Source organism: Pholcus phalangioides, unplaced genomic scaffold (assembly GCF_987345545.1).
Source record: "Pholcus phalangioides strain wild (caught in Gottingen) unplaced genomic scaffold, Ppha-v1.0 ptg000017l_1, whole genome shotgun sequence".
Lineage (NCBI taxonomy): Eukaryota > Metazoa > Arthropoda > Arachnida > Araneae > Pholcidae > Pholcus > Pholcus phalangioides.
The window spans coordinates 40,569,981-40,584,226 of record NW_028301610.1 but is presented as its reverse complement, the minus strand read 5'-3'; the positions used below and the strand labels follow the sequence as shown (position 1 = coordinate 40,584,226).

At 32.9% G+C, this 14,246-nt stretch overlaps 1 protein-coding gene across 2 annotated transcripts in view; it reads right to left on the bottom strand.

The window, feature by feature from the left end:
• LOC149073239 (peripheral plasma membrane protein CASK-like) overlaps positions 1-14,246 on the bottom strand; it is a 429,829-nt gene that overhangs the window by 189,431 nt on the left and 226,152 nt on the right. For both annotated transcript variants that reach the window (XM_089247410.1, XM_089247411.1), the window contains 3 exons: positions 11,863-11,946; positions 7,996-8,104; positions 1,275-1,396 (listed from right to left, as the gene is read on the bottom strand). In XM_089247410.1, the coding sequence (XP_089103536.1) occupies positions 1,275-1,396; positions 7,996-8,104; positions 11,863-11,946 (315 nt within the window). The remainder of the gene's footprint in view (positions 1-1,274; positions 1,397-7,995; positions 8,105-11,862; positions 11,947-14,246) is intronic.

Genomic DNA, 14,246 nt, shown 5'->3' with positions numbered 1-14,246 from the left:
CCAAGAAAATGTTTGCCCCATGGCCCAGAGCAGGCACGCTATGGCCCTAGGCATGTGTGAACTTGTCAATGAGATAGATCCCAGTGATTGTGTTGGAGTAGGTTGTTTCTGAGTTCCAGATATACCAGCTTCCAAAAAGTTGAGCCATCACAGCTTATATAACATAATGACACCACTTTTATCTTGCCCTTCTGAACTGGATGGTTAGTGGAACACGGAACACAAACACGTGGCACTCAGGCATACAGTTTTTTCATGTGGAGCCTTCAGTGCACAGTACTGGCAGATATTGTCTTACCAAATGACCCTGCAATCATGGATGAAACAGTTGTGGGAGCTAGCTCATTGATTCTGCTTGGATGCTATTGCAATATACTAATTATGGAAACAAGTTGAACAGATGACCGGCGACCTGGGCCGAATCAACCAAGGGTTACCACCCTCTTTGATGATTGGTATATTGCCAAGCTTAATCGATGAGCGACCTCCACAACTGTTACATCTATGGTTGTAGCATCACTTGGTAAGGCAATATCTGCTAGTACTATATTGCACTGAAGGCTCCACATGGAGGGACTGTATGGCTGAGTACTCCACATATTTGTATTCCACTAACCATTTAATCCACAAGGCAAGATTAATGTGATGTTGTTATGTTATACAAGCTGTCACATACTTAACTTTTGGAAGCCTGTGTAGATCACCAAAAGTCTCTTTTCTTAATGATGTTCGCCACAGCTGCTGGTGAAATATCTGGAAATTTGAATTCCCCTGGACCATGCTCTTGAGCCTGAACCCCTCCTTTCCTCCTTTCATCATGACATTAGATATGAAACCTTCACTCTTTTAATCAATTACAACAATGATATAAAAATGTAGTAAAGCTTCGACCCTCAAATCATATATGAAGAATTGTGTTACAAATTTCCGATGAAATTATAGATAATAATCACCATTCTCATCTGAATGCAGAATGCAAACAGATTATTTCATAAAAAATAAATATTCTGGAACCAATTTTTTTTTCAAGAATGTCTTTGTTTTATCAGACTGCACAGTTTTTCAAAAATGTAAAGTTCTCATTTTTCTATATAGTATATCTTTTCTATATTGTATGAATTCTGATGATTATTCATCACATAAAAAAACTTATGCATTGATTTAGCTAATGTAAATTATATTAATGTAAATGTTTGTGTATATTTATTAATCAATTTAACAAATAACATACACTTTACCAAATTAATCTAAAAAAAACTCTTAAGACAACTTACATCGAGTAATGTTCTTAACTGCTTATCTTCTAGAACACAAAGTAAAAAGTCCCTATCTTTCTGAGTTCCATCAGACATACAATGGATAGTATCTAAACTGTCCAAAACAACAGATATAGCACCTGGATAAAAACACGTTCTCAAATAAATTAATCTGCAATCATCTTGTTGACATAGCATTACAAAACTAAAAAATTTAGCAAAACGAATGTGAAAAATAACAATAAAAGTTTCTTTTGCATTTATACAAGTACCATTTAAAATGATTTTACATACAAAAACTTCATTACCAATATAGTGAAACCTCCCATAATGGGTGCTTCCTGTTGCATCTCCCATTAATAGACATTTTTTTTTAATTATGTGGATGAGCCTCAATGTATTATACTATCCATAAACGGATACTCTTCATTAGTGGACAAAATGTAATGGGTGTCTATTATCGAGAGGTACTACTGTATGAAGACCGATTCAAGTTCTAGCTTCTTGAAGTACTGTTCAGAAATTTCCTTGTGTGTTCAATTATGTCTGGAAGCACATAGACCACTGGTCTTTCACAATGGTATTCAGTAGCTTTTTCCATTATTCAGCTACAACATCTGAGTCTAGAAGTCTGGTTCCTCAAATTTTGCACTTAACATAAATTAACTAAACAAAAGCCCTAGGAAGCCAGGTTTGCAGAATAAGCTAAATAAAGCAAAGTTCCCGCTAATTTTTCTCATTCCTCAAGAAGGTGAATAGCCTGGCTGCAATGAGAGCTGGTGAATTTTTATGATGAAGCAAAAACCGATCACCAGTTACACTTTTAGGATGCCTTTTAGACCACTTTGCACCAAATCACTCAATACGTCTACAAGGCAAATTGATGTGTGTTATTTGTCCAATTAATCAAAATTAGTTAAACTTTTATAAATTTTTCCTTCAATACACAAAATTTTGGCTGAGTGACCGCACTTCTGAAAAATAAAGCAATTCATCTATGCACAATTTTGATTCAAATAACTGAATCATTATTTAGAAATATTAAAGCTAGCCTTTTCAGAAAAATGAGACCAAATGAGTATTTTGCCCATATAGTAAGATAGTAGAAAAGAGTATGAACATAAGCTTAACATTAATCTATATTGGCAGATAACATTCTCAACATCAAAATCATTTTTCAGGTGCATTAACAATATATGTAAGGGGCCAGTTAGCCCCCCCCCCTCCCTCAATAGAAAGGTCTAGAGTAGTGAGTAATGTTAGCATGTGTAGTGCATTCATGACTTTTCACATCAGGTTTAAAAAGAGATATCCAAAGTATGGCTGCATTATAGGGGGTGATAAAGTCCTCAACAATATTCAAATGAAAGATGTGGAAGTTCTAAAACTTCTAAAAAATGTATGTGCAAGCAAAGCACTAAGACCAGATGATATTTATCCTAAGGTCCTTAGGGAATGTACAAATGAATTGTTGGGGACAGTTGCACAGATTTAAAGAAGTAGTGTTGCTGAGGGCATCGTTCTAGAGCAGCGGTTCTCAACTGGGGCTCCTTGTGCACTCTCCATGGGCTGCGCGGTCACTCGGGGGAAATAAAAAAAAACAGTAAAATTTAAAAAAATAATTATAAATATTTTTAAATAGTAAAAATAAATCAGTAACTTTGATGAATAATTAAAAAATTGGTCTACGGGGCTCCGCCACAGAATTTTTTTACTTAAAAGGGCTCCGCCAGTCAAAAAAGGTTGAGAACCGCTGTTCTAGAGGATTGGAAGCTTGCTAATGTGGTTCTGATATTTAAAAATGATGGTAAAAAAGCCGTGTTTAATTTTATTTGGATAATAATCACTTTGTAATAATGATAGTCAAACTCACAAAAGCATCTTCAAAAATTTTGGGAAATATTTTCAAAAGGCAATTGGTGAAGTGAATAGATAAGAATAATGTATTGTCAAAAAACCAGCATGGGTTCAGGAAGAGAAAATCATGGATAATCATCTTCTTTTGGGGATAAAGGCTTTGGGTAGAGACAATATAACATCGACATTGTTTACCTTGATTTTCAAAAGGCATTGAATTGGGTCCAACATGGTAAATTTTTGAAGTATTTACATGAGATTTGGAGAAACTTGCTGAATTGGATAGAATCATGATTACAAGATAGATCACAACGGGTTATGGTGATCAGGGGAATTTTCTTATTAAACAGGTGGATTCCCCCAAAGAAGTGTCTTTGGCACCATATGCTTTTCACTTTTTATCGATAAACTCAATCAGGATATGGATGAGATTGTTAGAAAATTTGCAGATGATGTGAAGCTAATGGTAGCCGGGAATCAAAGTGATAGAGAGATGATCCAGATGAACTTAAATATGATTGCAGCATGTCCTAATTATTGGAGCATGACTTTTAGTGTTGATAAGAGCATGGTCACTCATTTTGTATCTAACAACTCATTTTTCACTTACAAGTTGAATGGTATTACAATCCCGGATGCAACTAGGGTCACAGATTTGGGAATTCTCATTGACCAGTGGCTCAGATGCCTGAACAAAACAAATAGAATGCTTGGTTTTTCTTGCAGGGTTCATACAAAATTTCTTAAATAAAAATTAAGGTTTTTTCTTAAGCACTTTTTAAGGAGTCATGGTAAAATTCAGAAGCTATGAGTTTTACAGCAAAAACAAGGGCACATATGCAAATGTATTTTAAATCTGTCATTCGCTTCTCAAACATATAGATGTAGAGCAGTTTAAAAATTATAACTTTCGATTTTTTTCTTTTACCCAGCATTATAAGAATTCATAAAGTAATCAATCCACATAAGGATAATCCATACTTTTCTGCTGTCACACCAAAGTGTTTTTAAAACCTTTAAGTTTTGGTCAAAAGTAAAACATGACATTTCATACATCCATGATAACATATTAAAAGTATTCATAATAGCGTCACATAAATTATAAAAATTCTAAGTGATATTCATTCCCCCCTAAATTATTCAAAATAAAAATACCAAAGCTGAAAAAAATTTTCTTTACAAAATTATTCATATTTACAGCTACTCTGTATTCACCTCTCAGTGAAAGTAAACACATACATAAAAAATTCTTTAAAATTATTATTTTTTCAATTTTATAGGCATGATTCCACACACACACAGCTGGCTTCATGTTAATTATACTCAAAAAGAAATTGTTGGAAAATGGGGGAAAATTTCTGGAGAATCAAAATGATGTTTGGCAATTTAGCACACATTATTTGATGACATTGCCGATTTAACATTCATTACTTGGCAAAGTTGACAAATTAGCATTGGTTATTTGTCAAAGGTGACAAATTAGTATTCGTTACTTGGCAGAGTTGACAAATTAGCATTCGTAATTTGGCAGATTAGTTCTTTTCCTCACGGAACAAAAATTTTTTTTATGAAACATCTGGGCTTGTGTGGTGCAATGACATTATTTGACCTTAGTTATTTCTGCTGCTTACAGTGGCAACTTTTTTTTCTTTTTTGAAAACAGAAACCGCCTCACATTTGCACTTTAAAGTTGGTAGACTAGAGTAAATTATCTTCAGTTTCACAACAACAGATATTATTGGGGGTTTATGATGAGAAAAGCCCAATGAGGGGTGACAATTTAAATAAGGGGCCATGGTTATTCCAATCTGATTTTTGGGGACAAATTCGCACGGTAGCCCAGGTCAATAAGATACTTTCTTAAAGTACCAAAGGATGTTTAGAGGTGTCGCGAGTTCAATTACTGGTTCACCCTTGTCAGAAACTTTTCCAACACAGGGGTACAACAAAAACAGTGGCATGATCACAGAAATAGATTACTACTATAGGAAGTCCCACATTGAGTGGTTAGTGCACCAACCTCTCAAAATTTTGAAATTATTCTTAGAAATTAGAAATTAGAAATTATATTTTCAAATAATTCTGAGCATGACTATGGACGATGGGAGGAGGGGAAGTGGTACTCAAGTACGGAGGAATAAAACATGCTCTGTCAGAAAGAATCACTTCGCGGCACATGGGAAGATAATTTCTTAGCGTCCTTTTCTGAAATTCCGGAATTAGAGGATGCTGTGTGCGTTATTGGCAACACTGATACATATAAAGCAGGTATAAAAGTATATTCAAATTCCTAAGTGCACACACAGAAAAATGCTTAATATATATATAAATAGATATATATATATATTTATTTGTGCGTGTATATATATATACAAACAAGCGCTATTTGGCGAAGAAAAATATGAAATGTACTATTGGAACAGGATATTAATTTTGGCGCCTATGTCACAGAGTTCCCACCACTGGTAGTAGCACCATTTTCTGGCAGAAATGGTATTTTGAACTTAGCTAACCCCTTTTTGTTTCAATTTCATTAACAATTTCTTTGACAGCACAACAATCTTCTTTCATCGTTTTTCTCAGTATATCAGAAGTGGGTGAGGCCTTTGGACTCTGAACCATCAGGTGTCGTAATGTCTTAGTTCTGCCGAACAGTCAATACCAGCTATAGCTGGTGGTATTGGCTGTTCCCACCTGCTACAGGATGCAAGGGCGTAGCGAGGGGAGGGGACGTGGGGGTCTGGTCCCCCCCCCCCGAAATGTGAGAAAATGACCGAAAAAAGGGGAAAAGATGGCCAAATCCATTGTTCTGTCACTTTGGTTCCCCCCCCCCCGAAATGAAAGTGGTTCCCCCCCCCCCCCGAACGAAATTTCTGGCTACGCCCCTGACAGGATGGCTTTGAAATCCCTATAAAGAAATCTCCTGTGACACACACACACCTTCCTTTTCCTTCCTTTTTTCAGGGAACTTCTTTCAGCATCAAGTACAATTATCATCAACCTCAGAAGGAAGTATTTAGAAGGGGGGGGGGAAGTAATGAATTCTTTTAGAAAGAGCTAGGAAGATTTTAAGAAGTTTTAAGGACCCTTAAAAAGAGAAATGAAAATTAATGACTTTTTAAGGAGCTTTTAAACACTATATAAACCCTGTCTTGGTGTTCCCCTAAAACAATCTCTCCACTTTTCCGGGGCTAAGTTTGTCCTGGACTAGAGTATGTCATAAGGTTTCAGAAGTGGGTTTCACAGACTGTACCTACAGTACAGTATGGGACATAGACTTGGTTGAATGGATGCAAAGAAGAGGTACACATGGGGCTTGAGCTATGAAGAGAGACTTCATTTTTTTAATATGTTTACATTGGAAGAATGCAGGTGTCAGGGGATATGATTGAAGTGTTGAAAATTTCCAGCTGGATGGATGGAGTTACTGATACACAGTCAACTGACTGTTTCGACAAGGGGACAATTTCAGGTTGTGGTGTTATAGGAAATTTTTCTCTATTAGGGGGTTGTGAATAAATAGAATAGCTTACCTCCAGGGGTCATGAATTCCATTGCAATCAACACGTTTAAAGTGAAATGTGATGCTTATTATATGATGAATCAAGAAACTTTCCATATTTAGATAAAACAACCATAGTTTTTTTATGGGGCAGCGTATTATATTTTATCATAATTATTAGTTTTTTTCATGATGACTGAATAATCATCAATAATAAAATCAGCACTAAAATACAGTAACTCTTATATTGAGTTACTGTATTTTAGATACGTTTGACATCCATATTTTTATAGGCATATATTTTCAACCACCTCAATGGCCATTTTACCTGTTGTGGACGTTGTATTCATATAAATAATGATGAGTCGTAATGAGTAGGATCAAGGGTGGTTTTTTGCATTATGATGCATTAACAGGTACATGTGTCTAGTACCTGTACCCTTTCCATTATATTTGAGAGCAAAGATAGTTGGATTATAGCATTTTTCACATGCCTTTTACTATTTATAGTTTTTTTACAGACAAATGCATACTCTTAAAGTTTATGAAAACTAAAATGTATCAATTAATAGTTTCTGTCATGGGAAAATATTGATCTATTCAAAGGAAACTGGTGATGTTTTCAATTTCAAATTAAGTTCAACTGGAGTTACAGAATACAAGACCAAATTTATTGCCTTCACTATAAACAACAGTTTTTATGTTTGGGAAGCATCAGCTCCCTCTAGGAGTAAAAGACACTCTAAAAGATTGTCTTATAATTTCCCAGAACAGCAAGTAAAGTAGATACATGAAAACTGAAACTAAGTTAGTTTCAAAATTGGAAAATCAAAAAATATAAAAAAAAACTAAATTTTCAGAAAAAACTACAAAATTCAAGCAAAAAGATTTCTGGATTCAACATATTGAATATGTTAAACTATATGATAGTTAAGCAAATATACTGAATTGCTTCCATCAAGTAGTCTAAATTTCTTAATATATTACTGTGTTTGTTTCCATTTTACAAATTGGTGCATGAAATGAAAAAGAGAATTTTTATAGAATCGATTAATATTACATTGTGTTACCAAAACTGAATCTTTTATAAATGACTGACATTTAAAAATAACCAATCAAAAATTTGATTGAATAAACTGATTTATTGATTATTTAATTAAAAATTTTGATTAACTAGTTAAAAATTTCAATCAATTCCAATTATTATTTGAAGGTCAACTATACTTCATTCACAGGGAAATATTGAAATGATTGTACTAATTGTAAAGTATTTTTTAGATTAATTAAAGCGTATCAGCACATTTGCACAGACAGTGTATTTATTTCAACATGAATGAATATTGCCAATAATCACTGAATAACAAATGCAGTCAAGCTTACCAGCTGCTGTTATTTCATCTTCAATGGCATAATCAGAGCATCCATTCTGAACTGGATCAGTGTAATAACTGCTCCATTTTGGACTTGAAATAGCAGCAATCACAGCACCCTGGAGGAAAAAAAAATTAAAATTGTAATGCTATAGCAATTTAATAGAGGAATACATCCGAAATTATAATAAATATTTTCTGCATATTTATTTGTTTAAACTAGAACTTGAAAAAACAATTTTGCATTATTATCACAAAATCATAGTCATTGTATCAGAAGGATATTTTTCATGCTAGAAATGTATCCACTGTTTTATTAGGAATTATTTTAAAATATTCATATTTGAGAGTAATTCTTATATATATTGTATTTTGATTTCAGTAAAGAAATAAATACAGTGGAACCTTGTTACAATGATACTTGATATAACCATAGATCTCTCCAAAGGATGAAACCAATAAATTTAATTTTAAAAATTAAATAAGTAATTATAGTGTTTCTTCCACGATGTGAACACAGAATTTTAACAATGCAAAAGAAATTAACTATATTGTACACAATGACATTTTACTATCCCTCATTTGGTGCAATGCAAAAATTCTGTATGCAAGGAAGTGCATGTGTACAGCTAAAAATGATCCACATGAGTAATAAAATAATTGGAAGTTACGTTTCTCCATTAGTGTATACTCTAGTGTTACTAACAACACAGATTTAGAAGAGACATCAGCCAGTGCCAACCAAGTCACAATGCAGTGGCCTCATGATAATGAGATCTGGTTACAGTTTTTGAGAGTAAGTATTTAAATTGGTAGCAGCATTTCTAGCCAGGTAGAGAGCCTCGGAAAAATCTCTTTGCCAGGGGCCAATGCTGCTTTTAAGATGATCTTGACGTCAACAACAACATAAATGTTTTTGTGAGGGATGATAAAATGCCTCTCAATGTAAAGATAATCACTCTACAACAAGGGTTATTAAACTTTTTTGCTTTGTGCACTCTTTGTGAAATTGCTAATAAATAAAGTCCATGGACCCCTTGTGCCAATAAAACAAAAGCCACAGAACTTTTCACAAAGTAATATTCAGTTTAAGGCTATGTAAAAACAATAAAAGCAATTAGTTATTTTGTTTCTTTTTGAGGCTTACAGACTCCCTGATATTTCTCTAAGTGGACCCCCCTGGCAGACTCATCATTTGGGGGATCAGAAAGGGCGACTGCCTTTAAAAAATGCACTAGAAATGGTATATATATATATATATACATACACACAAATATGCATACATACATTGAGTATATGTTCCCCCCTCCAGAAAAGGTTGAAATGACGGGGCTGACCCTTGGTTAAGAATCCCTGCTCTACAACAATATTTTCTCTTGGTCTTGAGAATATCATTTCACTTAATAATAATGACTAGATAAATTAATTACAAAAATAATGCAGTCATCTCTCAGTTTATAAATGGCTATGTTTGCAAGCAATTTGATTTACTTACAAGCAACAAAAGATGATTTAGAACAGCAGCTGGTAAACTTGGCTGTATTATTTGTTATTCAGTGATTATTGGCAATATTCATTCATATTAAAATAATATGCTGCGTGCAAATGTGCTGATATGCGTTTATGTTCTAGTTAAAATTAGAAATAATGAACTAGTCTTGGTTTGTGTAAATATGCAAAACAGACTAAATGACAAGGGAAGCATATTTCAGAAATCTACAGCTCGTGGCAACCTTTTTTTTTATTTTGACAGAGGAGTTGGTTAAAGAATTAGATTTCAGCAGAGATAAGTTCCCACTCCAAATGAGACTCCTCTAATCTAGCCTATGGATTGGCTGGTCATTTCAGACTTTATGAAGTTCTAAACCAAAGAACTTTTTCAAAGATGTTTTGCAATAACAATTAAGATCAAGTCCCTGAATTCTGAAAACAGTATTTTAATGTCCTACATTACATAGTTCTTATTGATGAAGCTTGGCAGCAAACGATTCACACAACCAGTAATTTGGCTTGGAGCATACCATGGCCAGATTGTGTTGCAGGCAGAGATTTTGAGGACTTTGACAGTGAGATTATCCAAACCAGATATTGCCCTGCTATTGTTTTCATTTTGTTTATATTTCATCTCTTTTGTACTACACAGTGATTTTTTCTAGTTAATGTTATGGTTTAATGATTTCCATTAGTTTTGCATTTTGCACCTGAGCCTAAATTACTGTTGTAAAAGTTCACACAAGAAGTCATCTGGGTCCCAGGAATGGATTAATGTATTTTATATTGATTACTTTGGCAAAAATTATTTCTATTTATGAACAATTTGGTTCACGAACCTACTTCAAGAATGAATTTAGTTCAATAACCAAGGATTGAATGTGTGTGCGCATAATTATACTAGTGATTACAATTACTTGGGTTATGCACTGACTTAAACCTAATGACATAAATAAAATGGTTTGAAGCATGTAAATGACAGCTATCAAAGTGAATTATTCTACATGTCACTTTGAAAGCACAGCTTTAATTTGTTTATGTCAGACTAATCTTTTGAAAAACAAAAATAATCTGAAGATTCAGATAGTCTTCTCAAAAGCTATTTTCAATCAGCAACTATTTGGATCATGTATTTATCATATCATATACTATAATAATAAAATATCATATATAGTGCAATGCAGAGGGATTCACTTACAAAGAACACAGATATTACAAACTTTTACACATAAAATTTTTCAGTGTCCCATGAATTTCATATTGCTTATCTATGCTTGTTCGATTGTTTACAACAAACACAGATTTTAGCAAAGTTCAACTATAACAAATTTTTGACTGATTTTCAAACATGAAATTGTCACAAATTTCTTTTAATCTTATCTAAATCTTCTTTCTTTTTATATTTTTTTTAATCTTTCTGCAACTTATATAATGTCTCCTTTCTTTCCTAGGAAGACATTCTAGTGAGGCTGTTTTGGGTACTTTAAAAGCCTATTTTACTTCTTTTTGTTCCTACTTTTCCTCTGTTGAATCTTATTTCGTTCGCAGAAAACTTCATTTGGAAGAAAGAATTGAGGTTATTTATTTCCAAGAATCTAACTTTTCAGACCATCTTTAGTGCACATTTGCCACTCTCAAGCTAGATTCAGACGTTTGTTGTGATGGTTTCATCATGTGCAAATAAATTTTGAGAATGTCCAAGTGCAAAACGCTACTCATTGTTTCAAAAATTGTAGCTATACAGTTGATTGAAAGCAAAAAATTAAAAAAAAAGTGAATTATCAAAAAAATCTGGGATTATTCAAAAATCATTATCATCTCTTTGAATGGGATGAAATGACAAAAATGAGACAAAATTTTTTCTGATATCTGTGCTCTTATTAAAAGAAAAGGAAATTAATTATATTTTGCATGCTTATTTGCGAAAAATGATTGAAATGCAAAACATTCAACGTCCACAAAAATATCAAGAAAAAAAAGGAATGATTGATACTTTTTTGTTGACGTACGTGAGATTTTAATTAAATTTTTTATCTTTATTAAAATATGTTATTTTAATTTATTGGTTTTTAAGAATGATCAGATTACTGAAAAATGTGTATCATGCATGTGAAATGTTTTATTTTGCTTAAATGCATCATTTTTCAAGCCAGTACATATATAATGAAGTTTGTGCATAACCAATAGTTTCGCTGTTTTTCCAACTTCGTTATAAGCAGGTCTGACTGTACTAGTATTTTCCAAGATCGCCTATATTGGGCTGTAAATCTACAAAAGTAGATCTGCCCAAGGGTGATAATTGATCCTCATATATCTACCTACAACACTAGTTGAAAAAAATTACAAATAAAAAAAGATGTACAATTATATAACACATCCTACATACTTTTAATTTCCGCCTTGCATTAAACCTTTTCAGCTCTTCTACCGTCAGAGGCAAGTGACGTTTTGGTGCACATCGTTCTCTTCCCTACAAGAAACTACACTTTGAAAATACATAAATGTAAAATTAAAACTAATTTTAAAAAATAAGGATCATTGATCTTTGAAAACTTTATTCATGGAGAACTTTATTCACACAAACAAATTTTATTAATTAACTAAGTAATTATAATTTTCTACAGCTAATAAATACTCATAAGAACATTTTCTGGTGTTACTAGCAACCTAGATTTAGAAGAGATACCAATAGCAGCATACATTTAATGGCGTGATGATGATGTTTTTTGATATTAATGATTATCCCTCTAGAACGATATATTTTTCCTCAGTTTCACTGGGTATGAAATATTTGTTGAACCAATGCAAAGGTCATCAGTACCCTTCACATAATTTGAATAAACATAGGCATTTCTCTGATTAGTTGCTAGGCTTAATAGCACAAAATTACCAACCCATATTTCTCAATATGCCTCCATTATCAAGAATATTTTGGATAAAATAAGAAGAAACATAATTGCCATTCATGAAACAAATCAAGAAAAAACATCAAAAACAAAAAAAAAATCCAAAAGTTGCAGAAAAACATAGGTCCAAAGAAGAAAAAAATATACATGTTTATATGTATTTGAAATAGCTGTAATATTTGAATATCTATTTTTTTTTGTCTCTGACCACCAGACCTACTAGATTCTAATTACATTATTGCCATATTTATCTCATATACCTGGCAATTATGTACTAATCTTAATTTTTTCAACCTAATCAATCTTGAGTAGGTATAGATTTTATAAGTCATAAAAATAACCACAAAACATTCAAACTCTGAAAGAATATAATAGTATTTCATACTATCTAAAAACTGTATACTATACCTACTCTTTGATAATCTTAATTCAAATAGCTGTGTTACAATGGTTTCAGAATTGAAATGTATCATGACATTTTGACAGCATCTGTGGCAAACATTATGAGTGAGTACAAAAAAAGAAAAGAGAATCAAATCATCAATAAAAAAAAGAGTCACACATTTCCCTGCATTTATAGTGAATAAGTTAGACTGGCTGGTCAGTTTTACTTTGCCTGGAAAATGGTGGGTGAGGGGTTTTGTTTGGCCAAGGATCTTTGGTTTCATAAGCTAAAATGTAACAAAAAGACACCTTGTATGTTGTTATATATATTTGCATTTCTCAAGCATTACAGCTTTACTGTCAAGCATTGTTTTTTTTCTAGAGTGTGCTTTTTAACAGAGACAATTTATTAAGGAAGGGGGACATTAAGTTTTTTTTTTAAATATTTCTCTTCTCCATTTTTTAATTTCCAGTTTGTTTCAGTTGCTCAATAACGAAAATACCAGTAACAAAAGAATTTCGACACTATTTCTAAAAAAGATTTAACACTTTGAGATATCTCTAGAAATAGCCTTACAATAAAACGGTTAATACTCATAAAATACTTTATAAATATGTATTAATTTACTAAATTTCACCTGCGGGAAAAACTGATGAACAATATTTATTTGAAAAATTGCAAAAAAATTGAGTGAGCTTAAATAAACCTTCAAAAATATGCACTTATTCTGAAAATTCTTTGATTTTATGCATTTATATGCATTAATGCTGAAAAAGGCTAAAATATGCATTTGCATATTATCCGGGCTCTATTCATCACCCATGGGGATCATGAGGTATTCAAAGTGTTATGGGGGGGGGGGGGAATCATAGCTGAGTAAATTTGAGATTGCAGAATCCACACCAGTGAAATCGGTGGCAACATCATAAAAAAAGATCCATTGGTTACTGATGATCAGCAATGTTGTTTATAATATCAAAGTGAGGACAGGACATGATTTTAAGCATTTTCGGGGGTTAATATATCGCGCATCCACTTGATTTATTATTTTTTAATTCTGTTATTATTTCTTTTAACGTTTCATTAGAAGTTTCTGAGTAAAACATAGAGTTAATGGGATTATTGAATATACTCCCTTGTATTGTGCAACAGAAATTTGTAATTTCTTCCGCATCATATAAATTTCTTCTAATAAAGTCATTATTAAAACTTTCCACCATATCTTTAGGATCACTCAGTAGCTCACTCACTCATGGATTCAGTAGCTCGGTCACTTCCTCACTCACTCACGGAGTCAGTAGCTTGCTCTCTCACTCACTCACTCACTTGCTCACTGACTCAGTAACTCAATCGCTCACTCACTTGCTCTCTGACTCAGTAACTCAATCGCTCACTCCCTTGCTTACTGACTCGTATCGAACTGTCTGTGAATTATTAGTCGATGAATTTTCCGGCTGTGAATTTTCTGGAAGTGAATTG